This window comes from Mustela nigripes, chromosome 2, assembly GCF_022355385.1.
Source record: "Mustela nigripes isolate SB6536 chromosome 2, MUSNIG.SB6536, whole genome shotgun sequence".
In the NCBI taxonomy this organism is placed as follows: domain Eukaryota; kingdom Metazoa; phylum Chordata; class Mammalia; order Carnivora; family Mustelidae; genus Mustela; species Mustela nigripes.
In genome coordinates, this window is record NC_081558.1 from 13289776 (window position 1) to 13315103 (window position 25328).

At 58.8% G+C, this 25328-nt stretch overlaps 2 protein-coding genes across 7 annotated transcripts; both read right to left on the bottom strand.

Annotated features, from left to right (window-relative positions):
* Positions 1-1392: 1392 nt before the first annotated feature.
* NR2F6 (nuclear receptor subfamily 2 group F member 6) lies at positions 1393-11229 on the bottom strand. The gene is made up of 4 exons (XM_059389350.1): positions 10715-11229; positions 7010-7104; positions 3417-4001; positions 1393-2124 (listed from the first exon to the last, which is right to left on the bottom strand). The coding sequence occupies exons 1-4, from the start codon at positions 11002-11004 to the stop codon at positions 1850-1852; spliced, it is 1245 nt and encodes a 414-aa protein (XP_059245333.1). The 5' UTR covers positions 11005-11229; the 3' UTR covers positions 1393-1849.
* A 3768-nt stretch (positions 11230-14997) lies between these two features.
* On the bottom strand, positions 14998-25132 carry USHBP1 (USH1 protein network component harmonin binding protein 1). Of its 6 annotated transcripts, none has more exons than XM_059389353.1 (13): positions 25047-25132; positions 23104-23191; positions 22880-23013; positions 22226-22664; positions 19467-19592; positions 19158-19294; positions 18883-19023; positions 18230-18403; positions 17459-17708; positions 16681-16902; positions 15818-15924; positions 15509-15631; positions 14998-15264 (listed from the first exon to the last, which is right to left on the bottom strand). In XM_059389353.1, the coding sequence occupies exons 2-13, from the start codon at positions 23155-23157 to the stop codon at positions 15075-15077; spliced, it is 2097 nt and encodes a 698-aa protein (XP_059245336.1). In that variant the 5' UTR covers positions 23158-23191; positions 25047-25132; the 3' UTR covers positions 14998-15074. The 6 variants fall into 6 exon arrangements, 4 of the variants coding, with proteins under 4 accessions (XP_059245336.1, XP_059245334.1, XP_059245335.1 ...); XM_059389351.1 differs by lacking the exon at positions 25047-25132 and adding an exon at positions 23422-23663; XM_059389352.1 differs by lacking the exon at positions 25047-25132 and adding an exon at positions 23565-23646.
* Between the last annotated feature and the right edge of the window lie 196 nt (positions 25133-25328).

The following is a 25328-nucleotide window of genomic DNA, read 5'->3' on the forward strand; positions in this document are numbered from 1 at the left end:
CTGACTCGGGGCTTGATCCCAGGACCGTGGGATCATGACCTGAGCTGAAGGCAGATGCTTAATGACTGAGCCACCCAGGTGCCCTTGGGTAGGGTTTTATAAGAGTTCTGCAGTCATGCCTAGACAGACATCCCCGTCTCTGGACAGCAGGACAGACAGAATCTAATAGGTCATCTCAGTCCAGCCCAATTGGAGGGCACATACATTTGCTTACCTGCAGGACATCGTGGAAGATGTGGACCCCAGGCAGAATCTGTCCCCCTTCCCAGTGGGAGCTCAGTATTCTCTCCATCCCATTCCTGCCTCAGTCCCCTCTAGGGGCAGAGCATATATCCATGAGACCTCCATTTATTCCCCAGGAAATGGATTCAAACACCGTGTCTTCCTGCTTAGGCCTCTTCCAAGGTGGACATGGAGGAGGCTGGGTGCTCATGGGAAGCGTTTTGGTGGAGGTTTAAGGGCTGAGCACGCACCCAGCCTGCAGAGCAACACCTCAGTTCTTCCCTGTTTTCAAAGGGGCATCTTGGATGGAGGGCTCGTCTTCCTGGCCTGCCCCCACCATCCAGGCTCTTTCTCCCTATGCTCCAGAACCACAGTCCTGACTTTCAGTCTCAAGGGCACCCTTCCTACCACAGAGCTGAGCCACAAGCCTCTGAGGCCGGGATGGCAAGGTCCCAGTGCCGTCACCCCATATCAACTTAAAGTCCACATTTCACTTTGTCCTTTGATAGCGCCACCTTCCAGATGCCAGTCTCTGAAACGAGTTACTTCAGTTACATGTGAGAAGAAACCAAACTCAGAGGGCTCAGGCACAAAAGGGTAAATTAGGGATCATGGAACTGAAGAACCGAGAGGTTTCAGGTTTGGCTTGATCCAGGGGCTCCAAAGGCATCCTGGGAAGCTGGTCTTGCTCTTTTGGCTCTGCTTTCGATTATATTCTACTTCCAAATCCCGCCATCAAATCTCAATGGTTAGCTGTGGGCCACACGGCCTCCCTGAACCAATTGCTGTGGCCAGGGGAATGGAGGGCTCTGTCTAAACATGTGGCAGGACTACCTCCAAATGTTTCTTTTGAGGACAATGGGGCCCAGACACCATGACTAAGAGCTGACCAAAGGAAACAATAAGATGTCTGGTCCAGGCCCTGTGTGAATCCATGAGGTCCACCTTCACAGCCAAAGCCTGAACCTGAACCTGAGCCATCTACAGAACTCAACTCCTGTCGACTCACAGCTGACTGCTAGACCCCTCAAGGCACCCAGCTGCTTCCCCACAAAAACAGCAAGTAGGGCTGTTCCTAGGTTGTGTGTGTTCCAGATGGCTGGGAGTGGGTGGCGGTGGTGGGGTGACCCCTCATCCTCCCCTCCCCTCACAAAGACGATGGAGGCCATGCAGGTAGGAAACATCTTTATTATTGGCCTTGATTCATTCATCATATAGTGTCCAACGTGGATTACATGTCCAGACAACCTGCCTGGCACATTACTATGCCGGCCCCTCTAGTCCAGACGCCAGGCCGTCACATGAGGGAACCCAACCCTACCGGCCCCAAAAGTTCATGCTTGGGGTGCTGAGCATCAGGCTGTCCCAGGAATGGGTCCCTCGGTCCCTCGCCCTCTATTCTGGCCAGGAGTTCTGGGGAGGCCGAGGCTGGAGCCTGGACAAGCACTCTCTTTTTGGTTTTGTGATCATTTAAAAAACAGAGGAGACAAACGTTTCACAGTCTTTAAAAAACAGGAGTCTGAGGAGAGAAGCCAAGGTCCTCCACTTGGGGGCCCCGCATGAGGCCAAAGCATCCGTGTCCCTTGAGGTGTGCAGACCCAGCCATGGTGTGGCTGGCCCAGCAATGTCACTGGCCAGAGCCGTAGGGCCAATTGAAGGTACTTCCTGACAGCAGCATGTCTCGGATCAGCGTCTCGATGGGCGTCTTGCCCACCAGGCGCATGAAGAACAGCTGGGAGATGAGGGAGGCGGGGACAGCGCGCAGGGCCGGGAGCCGCAGCAGCAGACGCCCGAAGCGCTGGGGCTGGGACGGGTACTGGGCCCGCACATACTCTGTGAGGGCCACCTGCGCCTTCTCCTGCAGGCTTTCCACATGCGCTGGGTCGGAGAGGCCACAGGCATCTGGAGAGACAAGGGCCAGGTAGATCAGGTGGGACGTGGCCAGAGAACACAAGGCCCCAGGGGTGACAAGAGGGCACCACGCGGGGGTGGGGGAGGGCATTCAGGTGGGAGGTGGAGGCCTGAGGCACAAATGGGGGCATCTCGGGCAGTGCCAGTCCTCCAGAGACACTGGGGTGACCTCCACTGAGGCCAGTGACACAGGAGTGTGGACAGTAGTGTCTCATGGACAGTGGTGTCTCAAGGACAGAGGAGCCCCGACTGAGGCCTTTGGCAAGGTGACGATTTCTAATCCAGCTCAAGGGGAGGAGGAGCTAGGGAAGGGACTTGGGAGGGCAGGTCAACCCCAGAGGGAATATTCAGACAGAAAGGCCTAGGGTGTCAGTGAATGTGACAACATCTAAACTGGGGACCCATAACGGGTAAGGTAGAGAAAGAATCTTCTGGGGAATGAGGGGCAAAGCCACATTTATCAAATGAAAGCCACCTCTCAGAGTGGCCTAGGTCTGGTTCTTGCATCCCTGACCCCATCAAGACACTGGGATCTGAAATCTTCCAGAGTGCAGAACCAGCTGTGCCACCAGAGTAAGATAGGGCTTTGGATGCTAGGTGGTTAACCTAGGACTAGGAAGGTATTGGGACAACCCCGCCCTAGCCCCACCCACCGCAGGAGGCCTCCAAGACACGCCCCTGCTCAGTCCCACTTCCAGGGGCCCCTGCTGCCAGGACACTACCTTGGGAGCAGTTGGGGGGCCCTGGTTCAGAAGTCTGAGGGCCCAGGAATCAGGGAGTGGAAAGCGCAGGGAAGGCCAGAGATCCCGGCCAGCTGCCTCCTTAGCTGCACAGTAAGCAGGAAGCAGCACCTGATTTGGCGGATGAGGGGCTGAGGTACTGGGGAGGACAAAGGTCAGGGACCAAGGGCCAGAACCAGGTGTCCAGGACCGACCTCCCTCATCCTCCCCCTCTCAATCTGCTCAGGGCCGAACAGCACCTTGATGAGAGAGTGGAGGTCGGGGACCCGGGTCTCAGGGAGCCTGGGAATCAAGGAGAGCCTGGTGGGGCCTTAGTCACGGGTCTGGGCTCAGCTGTGGCTCTGGAGAGCCCGGCTCAGGGCTCTCAGGGAGACCTGGGGGCAGGGTGTCACACTGCCCCATCAGCGCTCAGGCACATGCTGGGCGCCAGGTCCGGCCAGCTACAGTAGGGGTGAGGGGTGGGGAGGGGAGGAAAGCTAGGGTCAGGGTCCAGGTCGCCCCTCACCGTGCACCCCCCCATACCGGAGCGCGAGCGCATCTCACCAGGCGTGAAGAGCGCGATAGCCTTGAGGCAGCCGTACTCAGCCGAGTCGACCTGCAGGCGGCCCAGCTTGTCCACCTGCTCCTGGAAGGCGCGCACCTGGTCCATGAAGGCCACGGCGCGCTCGGCGGCCATGGGCGCGGCGTGCAGGCCGGCGGCGGCCAGGAGCGGCGCCGTGTGCAGGGGCAGTGCCGCCTGCGCCGCGTTCAGCACGAAGAGCTCGCTCCAGCTGAGGCGCAGCAGCGCCACCTGGTCGGCCACAGGCAGCTCGGGGAAGAAGGGCGCGTGGCGCGCCCACTCCACGGTGCTGAAGAGCAGCCGCGCCGCCAGCTCGCACACGTTGTCGATGCCCAGCACCGCGCCCGCCGCGCCGCCCCCTGCGCCGAACGCGCCCGCCGCGCCCGCGCCGAAGCGCCCCGCTGCCGCGGGGTAGGGCTCGGCGCGCAGCAGCTGCGCGATCAGCTCCGACACCGGCTGCCCCGGGAAGAGGTCTCCGCCCGCGGCCGCCAGCGCCGAGCCCGGGGGGCTGCCGGAGGAGGCGGCCACAGCGCCGGGCAGCGAGTGCGGGATGCGGCCGCGCTGCACCGCTGTGGGGATGGAACGGAGATGGGTGGGAAGGAGGGAAAGGAAGGGGGCAGGGGCGGAGGGAGGAGAGAGGGGTACCCCGGGAATCCGGCGGGGAGGGCGCCACGGGATGGGGGAGGGATTGAGGGACAGAGAGACCAGACAGGGGAGAGGGAGGGAAGGAACAAGGGGGGAAAATGGGTATCCAGGGCCATGGGGGGCAGGTGGGGAGGAAGAAAGGGGGAAAGATAATGTCATCAGAGGGTCCCTCGGCCTCTCTCCTCAAAGGCTTCCCACACCCAGCCTTTCCCTGGACCTCCCACCACACCTAACGGGGGCACAGCTCCAGTGGGAGCCCAGAGCCAGGGTCCGACCTGCCCCACCCTGCTCTGCCCTGTGCCCTCAGCCTACGGCCATGTCCACCCACTGCAGCCACCCCCACTGCCCACTGCTTGCTGATAAGCAGGGTGGTGGGATGCCTGGCCCCCTCCCTCAGAGGAGGGGGAAGCTAGACTTGTCATTCGTGTCCCTGTCAATCACGGGGCTCCCAGAACTGACAGGGGGCCAGGGAGGGGTCACCTTCATACTACTTGCGGCCCCTGGCCAGCCTATCCTTAAAGCAAGTGATCTCTCCTATGGAGATGGGATCTCTTCTCCAGCTCCCCCCCTCACTGCACTCCCCAGGTCATGGCTCCCAAGGGCAGATCTCCTCTGCAGTGACCACACCCCCATGCTAGGAGTGGGGTCCCAGCCCTACACATGAACAGCCATCAGTAGCCTTGCCCGTTAAGGGGGAGTAAGGGGAGCACCAACTGCTGGCCAGTGTCCCCAGGATTCAGATGAATGGGAAGGACACTGAGACACAGAGGGATAGTTCACCTGACCTGTGCCACCGTGGACGGGGTGCAGCGACAGACTGGGCTGCAAGCCAGACAGAAACTAATGATCTTTAATGAGCTGGCATCCCCTGTCTCATCTCCATGAACTTCTGGTCAATCAGCCAGGGAATGAATGGGGGGAAGAGACTGTGGGTGGGAGCCAGGGGCTAGCAGAGCTGAGCAGGGAAGCGGGGGCTTGGGTTCGAGGCTCCACAGGACTTCTGTGTCTCAACCATCAAAGAGGCGTAGCTGGATATGGCCAGAGAGTGGATCCCATCTCAATCCCCTGTCCCCCAGGGGGGAGGGGAGGGACCTATTCCTCCCAGCCCTTTGCTCACTCAGTTCTAAACCCCATATCCCACCATTTCACCCCCCACCCAGCCATGGTCCAACCTCAGAGCCTTTGCACTCACTATTCCTGCTTCCTGAGAACCCCTTCCCCAGCTCTTCCTCTTTATTCAGCCCAAACTGCGTGGGTTCAAGTCCCAACCCAACCCTACTGCTCTCTGACCCTGGGAAATGACTTCTTCACCTCTCTGCTCTCGGTGCTCAATTTCCCCACCTGTAAAATGCAGATGGTAATGACACTGATGATACCAACCACTAAATTAATAAGAATCCAACTTGCTTGGAACAGCACTAGGCATATAGTAAGGGCGAAATGGGCAGTAATTCAAGCCAAGAAACATGTATTAAGCACCTTCAATGTTCTAGGCCCTGGATAGGCACGGGGGCTATGTCAGAAAACAAGACAAACACAAGTCCCTGTCCCCAGGGAATGGACATTCTGGTGGGGGAGCAAGTAAACTACAGAGCAAGGTAGATAGTGCCAAATAAAGGAGGATGGTGAAGAGTAACCAGGAGGGCTTCTCTGAGGAGGTGTTTTTTGAGCAAACCTTAAAAGAGATAAGGGGCACTTGGGTGGGCTCAGCATTTCAATTCTTGATTTCTGCTCAGGTCATGATCCCAGGGTTGTGAGATTGAGCCCTGCACTGGTCTCTGCCCTAGGCATGGAACCTGCTTAAGATTCTCTATGGCCCTCTCCTGCTGCCCTTCCCCCCACCCTTGAAAAGAAAAGAGAAGAGGTAAAGAAAGCATGCCGGTATCTGGGTAAGAGTGCTCCAAGCAGTGGCAACGACCTGTGCAAAGGCCCTGAGGTGGACTGTGCTTGGGGCATAAGCTGTGATTATGATTTTTTTCCCCACTCCCAAGACTTCGGAGATCTGAAGCCCTGATCTGAAGTACATCAGGACTTTAGGTCAAATGGACAAGTAGAGGCAAAAATCCAGGTTGTCAGGGTGGGGCAAGTCATCCGGGAACTTAAAAGGACCAAAGAGTAATCAGATGGTCTTAAGAGAAAGACTGAGTGGCCATTGCCAGAGCCCTTCCTAGCAGCCAGCAGAGAAGACACCAACTTTAAAGCAGGCTAGACTCAAGAAGCAGCGAAGAGCCACCAGCCTACCCCACACCAGTCCTGACAGAGACAGGAAGCCCAGCCTGGGGTGCTCGTCCCGCCAGTCAGGTCCTGCTCCTGAGCCCACCAGGCTCCACGTGGCAGCCTGTGGGTTCCAGCTGCATTCTAAGAGTGCTTGGTCCAGGTCTGGGCCCAGCCGTCCCTGCACACAAGTCCCCAGGGCAGAGACAAGGGGCTGGGCCTCCCTCTGGCTCCAGGTACCCAGGGTCAGGCGGAAGGGTAAGCTGCCCTTTGCCTTAATCGGGGCGAGTTCCTGCCTTGGACAAACACAAAGCAGAGGGTGGAGGATGAAGAAAGCAATCAAAAAAAAAAAAAAAAAAAAAAAAAGCCACGCTTGTTCAGACAACACAGGCCAGGCTAAGGGGGACACATGGGTCACCAAGGTGTCAGGGCCAAAGAACCTGACTCTGAGGCCAGAGGGCCTGGAGAGGAGGAGCTAGGAAGCAGAACTGTCCTAATGGGGGCCTGAATCAGGGTGTCCCTTGCATCCCTGGCTCGTCTGCCGGTGACTATGGCTAATTGGATTCCTCCGGCCCGGGGCCAGACTGAAGCCTACAAGATCGTGGGATCAGTGGTAACAAGGTTAGCGGGCGCCAGACCCCACCCTCCACAGGTCCCAGACCCCTGAGACAGGCTGCTTGTTGGCCCTCTGCCTGCCCTACTCCGGGCGGGTACTCACCCTCCTTCCTCATGCCCACCCGGAAGCACTTTTTCAGGCGGCAGTACTGGCACTGGTTCCGGTGATGCTGGTCGATCTGGCAGTCACGGTTGGACCTATAGGCAGGCAGGGGGCCACCATGACACTCACGCCCTGCCCCTGGAGCCAGCCTCTAAGCCACCTTTGAAGGCTGCACCTGAGAAACGTCAGTGCCCTCCCCCACCGTCCTGGCCCCCAGGGCTGGGCAGGTATCCCCAGAAGGTCACAGGGGCTAAGCTGCAAATTTGCAACAAAGTAGGTGAGCACACCAGGGAGGGTAGTGTTGGAACTGCGTTTTGAAGGATGAATAGAAGTTCCCCCAGAGCAGAGAGGACATTCCAGGCAGAGGGGTGAGGAGAGCTTTCGGCTGGAGACAGTTTCATTTTACTTGGTCTCTGTGGGGGCTAAGGGATGGGGGTCTTTGTCCCAAGGGCAATGTGAGAACAGCAAAGAAAGGTATGTGGTCAGGGAGCCGGGCCTTGGGGGTTAACTAAGACACTAGGGCCAGGTCAGGGCCAGTCTTCTCTGGGCACAGTAGGGCCCCAGGATTGTCACCCTGCACAAGATTGCCACGAATGAATCAATGAATGAACCCCTGTGCTCCCTTTTAAGATCCCACACCCATGTGCCCTCCTCTGGGGGAACACCTTCCAACTCCCAGCTGAGCCTAAGAAGCTTCCTCTGCATGGCCCTCAGGGATCACAGCCCCTTCCAAGGTTGGGATTGGGGCCCCGCCCAGCAACAGAGTGAGCTCCCCGTCTAGGGTCAGTCCCAAGCAGGAAGATTCAGGCCCTTGTTCAAATTTCTCCAGCACTTCTTTCCCTTAGACCCTATCCCTGTGCTCCTTCGGTGTCTCTCTATCCTGGGCTCCAGGCTCTCCAAGTCCCAGACCTGGGGCAGACACTCCTGGGGTCCCAGCTGGGTACCAAGAGGGGACCCAGAGACAGTCGCAGAGTAAAACGAACTCTCAATGAAGTTAAAATTCAAACACATCTCAGCCATAGGTACTCAGCCCCAGCCCTGGGGCAGCGACTTCTCCACCAAGACTCAGTTTCCTCATCTGGAAATGGGAGGCCCGGTGCCAGCTCTATTTGTGATGCACTGGGTCTGGGGGAATCAGCGGGGGGCGGGGGGACTTTCAGGGAGGGTGTCAGGACCCAAGCCCAAGCCAGGGGGTTCTCAATGGCAGGTTCAGGAGAGCTGAGGTGCTGCGGGTCTCCGAGTGTCCACGTCCCACAGCGCCAACCTCTAAGCCCAGGCGTCTGTCCCCTGCCGGGCCTGAGCCCCCAGGAAGAGGCCCTGCTAGGGTGGAGAGAGCTCAGGCAGAACCAGAACAAAGCCCAGCAGGCAGGCAGTGGGAGGGTCCTGGGCAGCCGGGTGGAAACAGCCAGGCCTGGGGCAGACAGGCAGGCAGGCAGGGGCCCAGCTTAGGGCCCCTGACCTCAGGGGAGGTCCTGAGCCTTCTGCCTCAACTTCCCCAGCTACAGAGTTGAGACAGATCTCCTGTCCCTCCAGACGGGGACACAGTAAGTTCCATCTGTTATCCCACCTAAGGAGAACATGCTTTACCCAAACCCATGGCCCAACTCAGCCTCCTCCCAAGGCTTCTGGCCTCTGGTCCAATTCCATCCCTGCCCTCCCTTGCTCACATACCCTCCTCTCTGGCTCCCTGTCATCCTCAGTCCAGCACTTCTGATCCACTCACCTCTAAGTTCTCCCACGCCTGGGTGGTCTCATCTTACAACACTGCTCCCCTAACCTGCCACTGAGTGTTTGCCTGGGCCACACTTGCCCCAGAAGTGCCCTTCACTTCCTCTACCTGCCAAACCCCTCCTGCCTTAAGGCCTACCTCCCAGGGACCTCCTCCAGGCAGTCCTCCCTGAACCTTGGGCAGAGCCCCTTGCTCTCTCTTGGGGCTCCGAACCCATCTCTCCCCGGAGCCCAACCCAGACTCCACAGGCAGGGAGCATCTGTGCCTCACTGTGCCTTCTCCAGGCTGGGAGAGAGCTGGGATCAGAGCTGGGGTCTCTCTGAGGGGCTGGCATCAAACCTCCCAGGCTAGGCCCCGAGGGGACTTTGCTGAACCAATCTGAGGCTCAGAGAGGGCCAGAGACTTCACCTGGTCACACAGTACAGAGCTTCTGGAGAATCTGCCAGCCCCAAACAATGCCCCCCTCCCCTGCCTTGTAGATCCCCGCTCCCACCTTCAGAGAGCCCCCTGGGACCCCAGAGCCACCGAAGCTCCTCCCTTGCCCTCCCCAAAGACCTGGCCAGAGAGCAGGCGGGTATTCCCGCATCAAGAATGAGGCCAAAGTCTGGTGGCCCAGTTAGCACTGGAGGAGGGAGCGAGCCAGCTCTCCCACACATACACACACACACACAGCTACCCCAGACAAGGCCCTGACCGCAGACCTGGGGCCAAACTCCAGCCTCTGGTGCCCAGGACCCCGCCCTCTGGCTTCACCAACAGGCCCTCCATCAGCTGCCCTCTCCCTGGGGACACCCTGCCCAGGACTCAGCTGCTCCCCTCTTCCCTACCCCAGTTCCCCTTGCTAAGCCCCAACTGGGGCAGGGTCTCCCCCTGGGTGCCCTAGGGCTGGGCCAGGACCTCGCCGGGCCTCAGTTTTGCCTATCTGGAAAATGGGACTCTCCATACCAGCTCTACAGGGCCTACACATGTTCCTGTGGGGGTGCAGAGTAGGAGCTCATCAATGGATCGAAAAGGCACTCACAGAAGAGCAGCAGCAAAGGGGGCCCTGGGCTAGACACCCGACCCCAGCACCAACCAGAGAAACCAGTAAGGCCACACCCTGTCAGCGGGGACTCCAACCTCAGAGGGCCCAGGGCTCCTTCTTGGAAACGTTCACCCCCACCCTGTCAGAGTCCACCGAAGTTTCAGGGATTTTCCAGGAGCCCCAGGCCTGAACCCACTCCTGCATGGGGGTAGGGCTGGAGCAGCCAAGGTGTGGTCAAACGCAGCCCCCCTCCCAGCCCTTCGGTGGCGGTTTCCAGTGACCCAAGGCCCAGAGTGAGCCCACAGTGGGGTGGGGTGGGGGCGGGCAATTCCCCCCCCCCATAGGCAAGCCCAGCTCCCCCCACAGCAGGGCTACCCATGCGAAAGAGGCCGGAGGCCGCCTGGTGCCACCCCTGCCTTGCTCCCGCCGCCGCCGCCGCCGCCTCGGTGGCCAGGGCGACTTTGGAAGTGATATTTGACCCCAAGGGCGCGCCGTATCGATCCGCGCGGCCGCAGACAATGGCCCCTGGACGCTGCGAGCTCCACAGTCCAAGTTCCACGTTCGATTCCCGCAGGGTCCCCTGCGCGCCGAGATCCCCGAGAAGGGATGCCCTGGGGTTAGGACCCCACCCCTGACAGCACCCCCCAACCCTTCCCCGCACGGAGATGACCCCTCTCCAGAAAAAAGGGAGGGAGGTAGAAGGAGCAAGGAACTGGGGCGGAAGCCGCAAGGGACCACCTGAGGAGGGGGACCTGCATCGATACAGCGCCGACTGTATACACAATCCCAGGAATGGAATGGAGGAGGGGAGAGGGGTCTGTGCCCCTATCTCAGAGAGGGGAGTGGAGGCCCGGGGAAGGTCAGCGCCAGGCCCAAGGTGACCGAGCAGGTCAGAGGCCCGGCCCAAGCTGGGGCCGGGTGCACAGCAGCCGTGCGCTGAGAGGGGGCTCACCGACAGGTGTAGCTGAGGTTGCGGCGGATGCTCCGCTTGAAGAAGCTCTTGCAACCCTCGCAGGTGAAGACGCCGTAGTGCTTGCCGCTCGACTTGTCCCCGCACACCACGCAGTCCACCTGCAGCCCCGGCCGCTCTTCGTCGCCGGGCTCAGCGTCGCTGGCTGCGCCCGGGGGTGAGGCCGAGTCTTCCTCGGCCGCGCGCGGGTAGCCGCCCGCCTTGTCCACACCGTTCGCGTCGCCGCCGCCGCCGCTGCCGGGGCCGCCCCAGCCGCCGGTCACCATGGCCATAGCCCCAGGGCAGCGGGGCCGGGGCGCCCCCTCCGTGCTCTTCCCTCCGGGCACCCCTCTCGGCCCGGGGGGACCCTACCCGGCACGCATCCGGGCCCGGCGCGCGGGGGGCACCGGCTGCACCCCCCAAAAAAGTTTTGCAGCAACTTCCTGCGGCCGGTCCGCGCGCCCGGGCAGAACTGGTCGGGCCGGTTCCAGGCCAACTTTCCCACGCGTGCGCGGGGCCGGGCCTGGGGGCGGGGGGGCGCGCTAGAGGCGCGAGCCGGGGGCCCCGGGGACTCGTGCCCCGCCGCCCTGGGGCCCCGGCGGGGGCGCGCGGGCCATGGCCCGGCGCAGGCTGCGCAGGGGGCGCCCTCTGGCCTGGCTGCCGCTTGGCCGGGGGCTGTGGCCAACTTAGCGGGCCGCCATCCGAGCGCGGGAGGCCGGGGGGAAAGTTTGGCCGCAAGTTACGCGGCCGCCCGCGGCGCGGGGGAGGGGCGGCAGGCGCGCGCCGGGGCCGGTCGCCGCGCCCCCTGGCTCCCCCGGGCCCCCAGGCGGCCGCTCGGGGCCTGCAAGCCTGCGGGCCGGCGCTTCCCGAGCTGCCGCCCCCTCTGCGGCCGCGCCTGCCCGGCCTGGGCCTGCGCCTGGGCCCGAGCCTCGCTCTCGTCGCCGCCGCCGACCCCGCGCGCCGGCCTCGCGCTGCGGCCGGTTTGACACACAACGTTCCATTCGCGGGGCGGGCGGGGGGCGGGGGCGGGGGCAGGGGCGCGCGCCGCGGGCTGGGGGCGGGCGCTCGTTGCCCCGGCGACGGCCACCCTTATAAGGGCATGGGTGGCCTCGCTCGGCGCCCGGCGCCCGGGCCGGCGGGAGGGGCGAGGGCGGAGCACGGGGCCGCACGGCCTGACCCTCCCCCCTCCTCCCCCCTCTGCCCCCGCCCTCGCCCGACTCCAGCCTTAACCCCTGCCGGGCCGCGGCGGGAGCCTGGCCGCTGCTGCCCTCTGCCCTTCTGCAGGCTCGCCAAGATGTCTCTCCAAGGCCCTCCCCTCCACCTCCGGCCTTGGACGATGCCTCACTCAACCGCCCTCGAGGCGCACCTCAGAACCCTACCCCTGCATTCCCCGCAGAAGCAATAATAGGGGGCCGGTTGCCCCCGGGGGGGCACGCCCCTGCGCAGTGTACACACACACACACACACACACACACACACACACACCCTGGGGCATTTCTTTGCACAGTTGCTTGATGGATTGTGTTTGCTTCCTCTTCCAGAAAGTCGCCGCGTCCGACCCCCACCCCACCCTTTTTCAGCTTGGGCTAACACCTGGTGCTGGGAATCTCCAGGGCCAAGGGATGTTGTGGTCTGTGGCCGGCGGGGGCGCGAGGTCAGGGGCCCCTTCGCCAGGATTTTAGGCCTCTGGGGGCAGGGCACCCACCCGCCCAGCTAGGCTAGAGGCAGCAGGAATGCCCAGCATCCCTACTGGGGCCTGCCCCTTTTCCTCTTTAATTTCCTTTTCTTTCGGTGCTGCACATAAAGGGCTTGGCCAGGCCACCGGCTGGACTGCAGATGTCTCTGCCAGGCTCCCTGGAGCCTCTCAGTGACCGCTGGCTTACAGCTTCCCCCACCTGCCCTCTTCGACCCCATAGGGTCCACCAGCATTTATTAAGCACCCTTTGTTTGTGTACCCCCACCCCCACCTTCTGCCCAGGCAGCCCTGGGCTGGGCGCGCCTGAGCCTCTTGCTCTGGGCCTGTTAACGTTTAACCAGCTGGAAAAGCCCTTCCTACAGTGACCTTTCACCTTGGAGTCCCCCAGGTCCAGTTGCAGGCCTTCTCTCGTGCCCCGCCCCAGGCCCTGGGCCCAGAGCTGGACACCGGGGCACGTGGCTGGGCCTCTCAGAGCCAGAAGGAAAAACAGTGCCCTGTGCCCCCACTGATCCTGCCCCTGGCAGGAAGGGCCTTGGGAAAAGGCAACCCCTTCTCCAGATTATATCTGAGGAGGCACCTTGGCTGGGGGCCCCGTGGGGGTGGTGCTGGGAGATCTTGTAGATCATGCAACATTTAAGAGTATAACAGGGTTCCTCGTAAGCCAGGCACCACACACCCAGACCTGGGCCTCTGGGCCTCCCAGGGAGAGTCTGGCTGGGTGGGAGCTGGGGGAGGTTTCAGCAAGCACAGGAAGCAAGAAGGACTGGGGTTAGATGGGAGCAAGGCCTTGCCGGGGGACTGACTAGAGTGGCATTCCCTAGCCTGTAAGCCCGGCTGAAGAAGGGGGCCTGGATGGTTAGAAAAGACCATTTTGTTCTGGGGCTGCCTGGGAATGTGGAGGTGCTGTCTGGTTATTTGGGGGTGAGGACAGGGGTCCCAGGGCCCCGGACAGGGCTTTCCAGCATTCCTGGGCAGGAGGCATCTCAGAAGGGAGACAAAGTTCAGGGAAGGGAGTCAGAGGGGGACTGAAAAGGGGAGGGGGCAGGGACCTGGGGCTTGAGGGACACAAGTTCAGGGAGGGGAGACTCAGAAGTGGCAGTCTGGGGTGGGCTTGGAGACTAGGGAAACAGAGGAGGCACAGCCTAGAACCTCCGGTAGGTCCAACCCCTCCTGGGCTGCCCCGACTCCTCCCCGTAGCACCGCGGGGGCGGGGGGAACCCCTGAGGCCCTCCTGGGGGGGGTGTCGAGGTCTGGCCCCGCCCCCCTTGACCCCTGCCCGCGGCCCCGCGGTGACATTTGACCTTGTGGCGGCTGCGGACCGGGGACAAAGAGCCCTGGGCCCATCTGCCGAGGGGGCACCCGTGGGAACCGCCAGACCCCGCTCCCGTCGGCCTGGGAACCGGCCCCTTCCCCCTTCAACAGCCCGAGCTCCTTCCCCACCCTCCAACAGGTGACCTTGTCTCCTTCTGCCCCACCCCCCCACCGCAGGCAAACTGGTGGGGCTGGGGTGCTGGAAGCAGTATTGCCGTTTGGGTCCCTCCGACCCCCTCATGCCCTCCTCAGTTTCCCTGCTTTCTTCAAAACTGGCTTTTGTCCAGAGAGATTGCACCGATCGAAGTTCACCCACCCCAGCGATCTCTCAGGAGCTGAGCGTCAGGAGGACCAGGTTGACTGCAGGCGCGGGACTGCCTGACCCCAGGCCCCCGTGGTGGCAGGCAGCCACTGTACACACCTGCACAGGTGTGGGCTGGAAAGCACCCAGCACTAGCACCACCACTAGGCTGGGGACGAAAACCTTTCTAATCCCTGTCTTGGATTTTCAGCCATCCCCGAGAGGAAGGGGGAGAGCCCAGCAATAATCCTGGCCAGGGTGTGTGGTTTATGCAAATGACATGCTAATTAGCTGTCTGCTATTGACCTGACCCTAAAGGCTCCCAGGCCCTGCAGGTGAAAGCTGGAGCTTAACCTGGCCAGGGACCATCCAGACTCTCAGGCCAGAATATCCTTGCCCTGGAGTAAACAACTTGCAGATTTCTTACCTTTGGTCCGCCCCCCACCCAGAAGCTCTTTACCTTAGCTCCATACCTTCCCTTTGAAGGAGAGTTCCAAAGCCCTCTGAGGTCTCCTCTCCCCGACCTCCACCTTGGGAGCGATTTGGTCTTCTGGCTAACTTTCCACACCCTGAATCGTTAGGCCCTCAGTTTTCCTTCTGGGATACAGGCATTTTCCTCTTGGGAGCATCTACCAGGCCAAACCCAACATCTTCCTGGGAAGGGTATGGACAAGGGAAGGTGTGCCCGTCCTTTTGGACCCCTCCTAAAGAGACATGAGTGCTGGAATGTCAGTTCTGGTCATGTGACCTCGCTGACCCCGAATCCTTCACCCCATATCCTAGATTTGGCCTGACTCCTGGCCTGACCCCTGGCACGATCTGGCTGGCATCACATTCACATGCCACGGGGCGCCAGGTCAAAGCCAGGGAGCCTTTCTCAAATGCCCAGCCACCCCTCCTTCCATCAGGTCCCAGACCCCACAGGTGCATCGGCCCCCATCCCACCCAACAGATCCCAACATTCAAGGTCACACATGATAAAACATCACTCCAGGACAGTTTATGGTAGCGCCCTCCGTGACAGTCTGGCATGTCCAGACACCACCACAATGGACCTACAGAAAGGTCTCTCCCAGCCGGGGTGGCCGGGAGGGTGGTCTGGGCCTGCTCAGTGCTCTTGCTGTGGCTTCTAACACCTCCAGCTCCTCTGCCTGTCGAGCCTCCATGAGGGCCATCTGCTGCTCCAGCTTCCTCCGCTGCTCTTCCTGCTTCCGGTGGGCACCTCGGAAGGCCAGGACAAGGGCACTGGAGGGGGTGGGAAGGGATGCTGAGCCAGGAAACGGCCCCCCTCCCACCAAGTCAGGAGCTATGTATTTCCAACCCCAAACAGGAGCTCTTTGAGATTGAATCTTCCTAGGGTTCCACTCAGAAAGGGGAGGTATGGAGTGGCTTGAACTTGCCATCTACTTTATGGGGGAAATCCGAGGCCCAGAGAAAGCCAGGGTCACTTCTGAGGTCCCCCAGGGAGACCCAGGGAAAGGAGACCCACCTGTGAGCCTTGCATAAATCACTGTTCAGCTCAGCACTCTGAGCACGTCTGGCTCGCCCCTTCTGAGCCACCTGTTCCAGTTCCTCCCGCAGAGAGTGCAGCTGCTCCCGCAGGCCCAGGGCCCTGGTGCAGGGGTGGGGAGAAAGGAGATCCTCGCTGAAGGAGCTCCTTCCCTCCTCCCACCATACCTGTCCATGGTGTTTCCCTGTGCACACACCCGTACACAGACGCACACCCAACCCTCTGCTGCACACGGTGCCTGCATGGAACCTTGCACATACCCGCCCAGCCCAGGACCCGGACACACACCGGTTAAGTGACGCTGCCAGTTCCTGGGCCAGAGTCTCCGGGCCCTGGGCTTTGCCCACCTGACTTCCATCAATGCCCCTGCTGCCACCAAGGATAGCAGGAGGGCCCTGTGGGAGGCAGAAAGGAGGGAAGTGATAAGTGACATTGGCCTAGGTGGAGGGCGTACTCAGGCCAAGCTGGACATTGAAGCCACCCAAACTGTGGGCAGCCACAGCCCCCACCTTCACAGAGCCCCCAGTCTGGTGAGAGACCCCAATGAGGGTAAAATTCCTCCTACCTAGAGAAATAAATAACAGGGGATCTCATCTGCAGGCAGGAGAGGTCTGAGCTCAGACTTGCGAGAGATCATGGGCTTAATCAGACAAAGAGGTAAGGGACGAGTGTTCTTGGCAGGGGCACAGCACCTACAAAGGCTCAGAGGTAAGAGAGACGATTCAAAGGAAGGTTCCAGAAGCTGCTGAAGGCTTTAAGCAGAGGACAGACCTGATTAGATGGGAAGGGTTAAAAGGGAAGGCTTTAGGGAGCAAGTTCCAGCCAAAATTTAAGGAAGAGATGATGCATGGGCTGGGGCTACTGGAGGGGAGATGCTGGAGAAGATAAGCCTGCGAGTGGGAAGGAGGAGACACAGGATTGAGTGGAAGAGCCAGACTCCTTAGGGCTTAGTGGACTCAATACCCTCAAAGAAAAAAAAATCCCATAGTACAGGTATGAACTTTGACATTCAGTCCTCTGACATTCAGCTCATCTCTTTGTGCAGAAACGCCAGCTGAGGTTCAGAGGGGGACTGTGATCCACCAGGGCCCCAGGGCCCCAGGGCCCGTAGTATACTCCTGTCTCCACCAGGTCTGGGAAGCGCCACTCACCTGGGACACCTCCTCTTCGTCCCCACTGCTCCCGCCTCCACTGCTGTCGCTGCCACTACTGCTGGCCCCACCAGCCCCGAGCTGGGCCTGCTCCCAGCGCAGCTGCTCCAGCAGGAGCACGTGGGCTGGGCCCTGGGCTCGGAGGGCAGCCTCCCGCAGCTCCAGACCCCGCTTCTCCCGCCGCACCAACTGAAGCCGCAGCATCAGGTCTGCCAGACTCTCCTGAGGGACCAAGGAGTGGGCAGATGGTGGGGGCCTCTAGGATCTGGGGAAACTGAGGCCCCAGGAGGACCCTCCACCCCCCAGTGAGGACAGGTCGGGCAAGAACTTGAACCTACACCGTGATTTTGTATGATGGGAAATAACCAACTCCTAAAGGTGACCACTATAGGAATGGCAGTTCAGAGGGTACCCATATCCCAGACAAGGGCCAGTAGCATCTCAGTGGAAGTGTCTGGGGTTTCTCCAACTCTAGAACCTCAGATCTTTCATGCCAGGGAGAAAAACAGATTACATCCCCTGCCTCCTCCTCCTCTCCATAGGAAGGAAATTTTGGAAAGCCAGATTCAGAATCTTAGGAGAAATTGAATTCCAGAAGACAAACTCCTATGCATCCCTCAAAATCCCAGGTCCAATGCTCCTCCCTCCAGGAAGTCTGCCCCCAGCCATGCAGAACTCTCCTTTGTTATCCAGTCCCCCAGCCACATCCCTCTTGGCCTGGGCAAAAGGTTTTGTCCCAGGAAAAAAGACCAACACAGTGACCACTGCCCATGTGTACCCGTGTAGCTGCCAAGTCCTGCTGGATCTGCATCTTCTCCAAGCGGGGTAGGGCCGGGCCAGGCTGAGTCCCCAGAATGGCCTGCACCATGGCTTCTGCGTGGGGCACAGTGGGCATGGGTGCCAAAGTCGGGCCAGGCTCTGGGGGAATCTTCACCAGAGCACGGCGTGCCTGGAGACGCTGGACATAGCCCCAGAGCTGGGTAGCCACCTCCTGCGGTGTGGGCCGATCTACACTACTGCCTTCGGGGCTGTAGGAAACAGAAGAGGTGTGTAATGTCAACACTGGTGACCACAGTTGTGCTAACTTCATGCCAACTCTGGTGGGCTCTATCATCTTCCATCGTACTGGCCATGATGGATTCTATCTTGTCGGTGGTGCGTATGGTCATGCCAACATGGTGGACACCATGACCTCAACCCCAATGGGCACCACCATTCATCAAGACATAGTGAACACTATCATGTCAACATTACTATTGCTCATGCCATCCCAGAAGAAGCCATCACACCAACTCAGCAGGTGCTGTCCCTTAGGCCAACACAGTGGATACCATAGCACCAACACAATGGTCACGACCGCTGAGCCTGCCAACCCCGTGCATGGCAACTCCAGGCTAACTCCATTCAAAAGCATCACGCCAGTTCTAATCAGTGGGCACCATCATCCATCTTCACGCCAACCCTGGCGGGCCCTATAGCACTTCCAGTGGCTGTCAACCCAAGCACCCCACTCACTGGCCCTTCCAGCTCCCAAGGTTCCCAGGGGTACCTTGGCTGTGGATCCCGTGGTGTCTCTCCATCCATGGCAGTGTCCTCTTGTGCCAGCAGCCTCTGGGCTTCCTTCTCTGCCACCTCCAGGTCCCCCTTAGGAATTCCCTCTCTTGCTCCTGAGTCAGCCTCCCGGAGAGTAAGTAGGACTCCGTACACCTCCTCGCAATGCTCGCTGTGAGACACTGATTTTGAGTGCTCCAGGACTCCTGGCCCCATCTTGTTGTGTGGGTGGCGTACCCACTTGTCCTTGGACCCTTCACTCCGTCCCCCACTCCCACTGCTGGGAGCAGCATGTGAACTCCTTCAGCATCCCTGGGCTAAAATTGCCTTAAAATAATTTCGGATGGGGGGGGGGGGGGCCGGGGGGGCCCGGGGGGTGGAGCCCCTGCCTTTCGCCCGGGGGCCGGGGTTTGGCCCCCCCCGCGGGTTCCCCGCTGGGGGGGGGGCCCCCCCCCCCCCCCCCCCCCCGCCTGCCTCTCTGCCTACTTGTGATTGCTCTGTCAAATAAATAAATAAAATCTTTGGGGAAAAAAAAGTAATTCCGGATGGTAAAGTGCTTTCCTGCAAGGGCCCAGACTCTCCCTATGGATCATCCTCTGAGCACACCCATTCCCTTCCACACTAGTCAGATTGTGGGTGGGAGGCACTGACCTGTACTGCAAGGCCATACGCAGGGCTGTGGCTTCTGCCTCCCTCTGGCTCAGCTGCATGCTCAGGCCTTCACACCGGCCCTTGTAGCCCTGCAGCACAGCTGACAGCAGACGGTTGAAACATTTGAGCTTCTCAATGTTCCTGCCTCCGCCATTAGGGAAGAGGGAAAATGAGAGGCGTCTCCAGGGTGGTCAGGACCCAGCTGATTTCCACCCTCTCCCCACTTCTCGCCTGCGCTCTGGCGCCCTTACGAGCTCAGCATCTGTAATCCTTACCCCCGGAGCTGCTCCATCCGCACATCCATGATGTGGATCTCGGGGGTAAGAGGTCGAGTGGGGAGAGGTCCAAGCATCTGAGTACGGGAATCGCTCCGGACACGCCGGAGCAGGGGGTGAGCCAAGGGGAAGGGGTCCTATCCGAAAGAGGGGACTTGATTCATCCAGACTGTCATTGAGGGCCCAGTATCATGGGGTTAAGACTTTTCCCACCCCAGAAGCTCCTGGATCACAGGACCAGGATTTGAGTCTCATGGCCCAGAATCCTATAGATCTGAAGATCATGGTTTTTACGCTTCCCATGCTCACCTGAGTCCCCCAGGGCTCCTCATCTACCCCGGAACTGCTGGAGCCACTGCCTGAGGCCCCTGCTTGGCCCCGGGAGGGAGGCGGGAAAGGTTCCAGCCTCAGCAGGGAATCCTGCAGCTCCTGGACCTGGGGTGGGGGTGGGGAAGGAAGACGGAGTAGGTCAGGCCTGGGAGCTCCAATCACCCACCGACCCTCCTGCAGACCTGTTCCTGGGACAGTTCCCAGCTGGGAAGCAGGAACCTAGCTACTCACACCACCAAACTCACCACTACTGAGCCTTGGGCAACTCACTTAGCCACTCAAGAATCTTCTTTCTTTAAGCATATACCTGGCCAAGTGGTACATGCAAAGGTACTCAAAATTACTAATCATCAGGGAAATGCAAATCAAAACCACAATTAGATATCACCCTATTGCTATTAGAAAAGCTACTATCAAAAAGATAAAAAGCCTGGGTGTCTCAGTGGGTTAAAGTCTCTGCCTTTGGCTCAGGTCATGATCCCAGGGTGCTGGGATCAAGCCCCATGCCGGGCTCTCTGCTCAGCGGGGAGTCTGCTTCCCCCGCCCCTTGTCCGCCTCTCTGCCTATCTGTAATCTCTGTCAAATAAACAAATAAAATCTTTAAAAAAGAAATCAAAAAGACACTGGGGCGCCTAGGTGGCCCAGTTGGTTAAGTGTCTGACTCTTGGTTTTGGCTCAGGTCATGATCTCATAGGTTGTGGGATCCAGCCCTGTGCTCAGCAGGGATTCAGCTTGAAGATTCTCTCCTTCTGCCCCTCCCCCCACTTAAAGGACCACATTCGCTTTCTCTCTCCCGCAAATTAATTAATTAAAAAAAAAAAAGACATGAGATAGCAAGTGCTGGGGAGGATGTGAAGAGGGAACCCTCGTGCACCATTGGCAGGATTGCAATTGGTGCAGCCGTTTACACCAAAACATATATTGCTCCCTCCAAAAATTAATACTAGAACTATCACACGATTCAGCCATTCCATTTCTGGGTATTTATGCAAAGGAAAGGAAAAAAGTTACTCCAAAGGATATCCCACCCCTACATTCATTATAGCATTACTTGGCCATAACCGGGACATAGAAGCAACCTATCTTGATGATCAGAAGTGATCCCCTGTGGATGAATGGCTAAAGAAGATCTCAGGATAAACAAAGGATATCATTTGTCCTTAAAAAAAAAGGGGGGCACCTGGGTGGCTCTGTGGGTTGGGCCGCTGCCTTCGGCTCAGGTCATGATCTCAGGGTCCTGGGATCGAGCCCCGCATCGGACTCTCTGCTCAGCAGGGAGCCTGCTTCCTCCTCTTTCTCTGCCTGCCTCTCTGCCTACTTGTGATCTCTCTCTGTCAAATAAATAAATAAAATCTTTAAAAAAAAAAAAAAAAAAGGAAGGAAATCCTGCCATTTGCCACATCACGGATGGACCTTTTTTCCCCCGCCAATATTTTATTTATTTATTTGACAGAGAGAGCGTCCACAAGCAGGGAGAGCACCAGGCAGAGAGGGAGAAGCTGACTCCCCACTGAGCAGGGAGCCCGATGCAGGACTCGATCCCAGGACCCTGGGATCATGACCTGAGCCTAACCGACTGAGCCACTCAGGCGCCCCAACATGGACGGACATTGAGGGCATTATGCTAAGTGAAATAAGTCAGGGAAAGAAAATACATTGTGCTCTCTCTTATATTTGGAATCTAAAACAAAACAAAAAATTGAGCTCATAGATGGAGAGAACTGAGTGGTGGTTGCCAGAGGTGGTGGGGGTGAGGAGAGGAATGTGGAGGGGGGGATTTCCTTTCCCAGCCAGGAAATGGGCCCCACCCCTCAGGCTGGGCTCTGGCAGCCCCCTTGTCCTGCCCAAGATGAGGACCTGTGCCCCACCATCTCCTTTAGCCACATGGCTTTAGATTCCGTCCACATGCTAAAGAGGTCCGAATGTGTTTCTCCAATCCTGACACCACCCCTGAGCTCAGGACTCAGACACAGAGCTGTCTCTCTGATGGTCCCACACGGGTGTCTGGTGGGTATCGTGAGCTCATTAGGGCCCGACCAGCTTCTGGTCTCCTTCCCATCACACCGGCTCCTCGTGGAGCCTCCACATTTCTCCCTTCCAGTCCCGCAGACCCCAAACCAGGACTTGTCTTCAACCCTTCTTTGGCTTTTACACCCAAACCTGCCAGCTCCACCTTCGACACCACCCAGAATCTGCCCATTTCGTGCCACCTCCACAGTTCCCACCATCTGGTGTCTGGACCGATGCCTCCTGGTCCGCAGGATCCCGAGCCCTCCACACACACAGGCTGTTCCTCCCATGGTCGCCAGAGGGCGCCCGTGAACGCAGCATCACGGACCCGCCCCTTTCTGCTCCGGGGAAACCCTCCAGGATCCCACCAGGCTCGGGGCAAAAGCCCAACTCCCAACAGCCCACAATACCCTGTAAATGTGCCCCCATCACCAACCTGCCCTCGCTTCGCCCCCACACTGGCCCCCTCTCCGTTCCCTGAATCACACTCCCACCTCGCGGAGAGCAGTTCCTTCTCTGCCTGGCGTGCTCTTCCCCCAGATCCTTGCATGGCTCCTTCCTTACCTCCTCATTCAAGCGTCACCACCTCTGACCACCTTAACTTAGAAGACAACGGACCTTTGCCTGTTCAGGACTCAGCAGTCAAAGCTCCATAAAAGTTTTTCTTTTGAACGAATGATTGAATCTATGCCAGGCCGGCCTCGCCCTTAGACAGCTGCTCCACTCACCTCTCTCTGCAGCATCTCCTTCTCAGCCTGGATGGCCTGCAGGGAGGTCCGCACGCGAATCAGCTCCTCCTCTCGGCTGCCCAAGGCCAATCGCAGCCAGTCATTCCTTTCGGCTAGGCGGGCAGCCTCCCTCTGGCAACCCCCTGCCCCCTCCTGCTCCAAGCAGGGCCTGGGTCCCACCCCGCTTCTGTCTCCTGCCTCCACAGGCCCCGGACAGCTTGGGGGCCGGTGGCGCCAGGCAGCAGCCGCTGCCTCCAGTGAGCTCAGAGCATGCTGGAGAGTCTGAAACACGTCAGAGGCTTCAGGCCTGGGGGGGACAGTCTTCCCGTCCAGTGGGGCTACATCTTCGGCCTGCTGGCCTTCCTCGGCAGGCTTGCAGGGTCCCTCGGGAGATGGGGCGGGTCCTCTGCTAGAGTCCCCTTCAGCCTCTTTATTGGTCCTATGGTGAGGTAAGAGATGGAAGGTTCTGGAAATGGGGTCATCCGTGGTCTCTGGCTCACGGGGGCTTCATTAACCTGGGTTTGAAAAGTTGGGCTGAGGAAGGCAGTGGGAAGCTCCAGGGCATGTGTGAACAAGGGAGGAACACAGGTCCATCTATGGGTAGGAAAGATACACCAGGGCTGGAGTGGGGAGCACAGACCAAGCCGGCCTTACCTCTTCCCCAGGCCCTGCCCACTGGCCTCTGCCTCTGGCCCCGGGCTCTCCTGAGATGGCCCAGGGCCCAGCTCAGAACTCCCGCTGGCTGCCTCAACCTCCTCGGAACTCTCTGCCACAGGATCGAGCTCCCCCTGAAAATGACCCACAGGGCCAAGCTCTGAGCCTGGCAGGGCTGTGAGTGGCCCCAAAGAGCTGGGTGCGGCAGGCAGGGGGGCACTTACAGGCGGAGCGTGCCTCCCTCGCCGGCTTCGGGGGCGTGTGGCCCGAGCACTCATTGCTGTGCAGAAATCAGTCTTCTGAATCTTCCTCCTAAAACCACAGCCTGATCTCAGCTCTTGTCTCTCTTGTCTTCGTTGTCCCTGTTGACGGCCTTAATATCTTCTTCTGTGAAATGGGCATTGATCCCCTCCCTCTGGAAGGGATCTTGAACTATCAGTGTGGATTTGGTACATTTCAATGCCCCTCTTGACAGGCAGCTCACTATCTCTAAGAATTGTTCTGATCTCCCCTTCTCCTCTGCCTCCTTTATCTTTCACTACCTCTGTGCTTCCCTCTGTCCCCAATCTGGGCCTGGCTTGAGGACTTCAGGAGCCACTTCTCTTCCCCAGGGTCTTCAGTCAGAGGCCCCAGTCTTGGGGTTGGGTACCCCCAGTCTTCTCTACTTCTGTGCCTCTAGGAGTACCTTGGTCAGCGGCCCAAATCCCTGGACACTCTTGGGGTAGCTCTGGCCACTGCCTGCTTAGCCCTGGGCTGGCCAAGGCTGGCTTGGGAGGGGTCAGGAAACAGGAAGCACCCCCCCCGGTCATGTGACTTGTTATTGTGCTATTTCCTCCTCAAGGACATCAGCTTCCTCCAGTCCCAGAGGAGGACACGTGTCCAGCTCCTGAGATGTCAGTCCTTCCGCACCTCAGCCTCTGATCTCATGTCTCTTCCATCTCTGAGCCTCAGTTTCCTTATCTGTAAAATGGGGGGAGGGGTAATTATAACATTTTTCTACAGTGTCATGGGAATTTCAACAAGGAATTTTAAAAAATCCATCCAGGAAGAGAATTATAACAGGCCCTTCTTATTCCCTACCTCTCTGACCCTCCCATCTCTGCTTTTTCTACCAGCTGCTATTTCTCCTGTGTAAATGTGGGATTCCTCAGAACCCAGATCGTCCCTACATCCTGCTCATTTTTCCTCCATCCATCTCCAAAGGGCTTCCTCAGCTCCATCCATAACAGCCTAAGCCTCTCCCCTCCCACCTGGATGCCAGACCAGCTCTCTCCCTGGACCCACAGGCACCCCTTTACTCTTTTCTCCACCCAGGCCCCTGAGAGAGAGACCTCATTGTTCACCTCCTCTGCTCACGGACCCTCCATGACTCCCCATTGCCCTTGGGAAACATTTCAAGCTCTTCCACCCGGCATTCAAGGGCCTTAAAAATTATGCCTGCTGCCTGCACCCATGTATACTCCTTGCTTTAGCCACGATGATCCCCTTCGTGTTGCCTGGAACATCCTTTCCTTGTTTCTGTGCTTGGTTTAAACTGTGCAGAATCTGGAGTCACCCAAATCTTCCTCATTCCACTGTCAGACACTAGGAGGCTGCATCTTCTTGTTTCTGTGTCCCCAAAGGCCGTAAGGAAAGAAGTTGCAATTCTCTGACCTGTAGGCACCCGGGTACAATGAAATCTGCACTCTTAGCTTCTGCTCCAGCCATATTAACCTGTTAAGGTCTCCACCACTCCAAGGCTCTTGCAAGCCTCCAGACCTTTGCCAAGGTCGTTCCTTCTTTCTGGAATGCCTTTCATTCTTGTTTTTCTGCCTAGTCCTCCATCTTTGAAGACGCAGCTTACATAGTTCCTCCTGGCTGTCAATGACCAGAGCCTGGCTCATGAGGGCTGGATTTAACTGATCCTCTTACAAATAAAGAAACTGAGGGTGGTTAGCGTGGGTTTTAAATGGTTAGTGGGTGAGAAGAGAAGTGTGCATGAAATAGAAAACGTGGTCTGAAATAGTTTTGGCTTAGTCTTTTTGGATTTTGCAAATATGTGTAAAATAAGGAACGGAATTAAGTAATTGGGCGGGGCCTGGGGCGTGGGCCACGCCCACCTCAGTCCGCAAAAACTAGCCCCTCGCTGAGGGCCGGGTCAGCTCCACCAATCACCAATCAGCCCTACCTCTTCTTCTAAGTCCCGTCCAAGTCGCTCGCATTCAGTTTATCGCACTGCAAGTGAGGCCTTCTCCACCCCTTTAAGCCTATTCCATAGAAAGGTCCACTCCACTAGGCCTCGTCCCAGCCTGTCAGGGTTGAAGCACTGACCACTGTCGCCCGATTCGGCCAGAAACATCAAAGCTCCGGCTATTCTTGCTTTAACCAATCACATTCCAACCCCCCTCCCCAGCGCAGTCCCAGCCTATCCGCTTTCAAGGCTCTCCAGCCGTCCCCTGTTCGGCCGTCG

Excerpts from the sequence above, each read along its gene's own strand:
- NR2F6 (XM_059389350.1), bottom strand. The coding sequence starts at position 11,004 with ATGGCCATGGTGACCGGCGGCTGGGGCGGCCCCGGCAGCGGCGGCGGC. Across the intron at positions 7,105-10,714 it reads AACCTCAGCTACACCTGTCG|GTCCAACCGTGACTGCCAGA; the intron begins GTGAGCCCCCTC and ends GCCTGCCTATAG. Across the intron at positions 4,002-7,009 it reads GGTGGGCATGAGGAAGGAGG|CGGTGCAGCGCGGCCGCATC; the intron begins GTGAGTACCCGC and ends CCATCCCCACAG.
- USHBP1 (XM_059389353.1), bottom strand. The coding sequence starts at position 23,157 with ATGAGTGCTCGGGCCACACGCCCCCGAAGCCGGCGAGGGAGGCACGCT. Across the intron at positions 19,024-19,157 it reads CGGATGGAGCAGCTCCGGGG|GAACATTGAGAAGCTCAAAT; the intron begins GTAAGGATTACA and ends TGGCGGAGGCAG. Across the intron at positions 17,709-18,229 it reads CCACGGGATCCACAGCCAAG|CCCCGAAGGCAGTAGTGTAG; the intron begins GTACCCCTGGGA and ends TGTTTCCTACAG.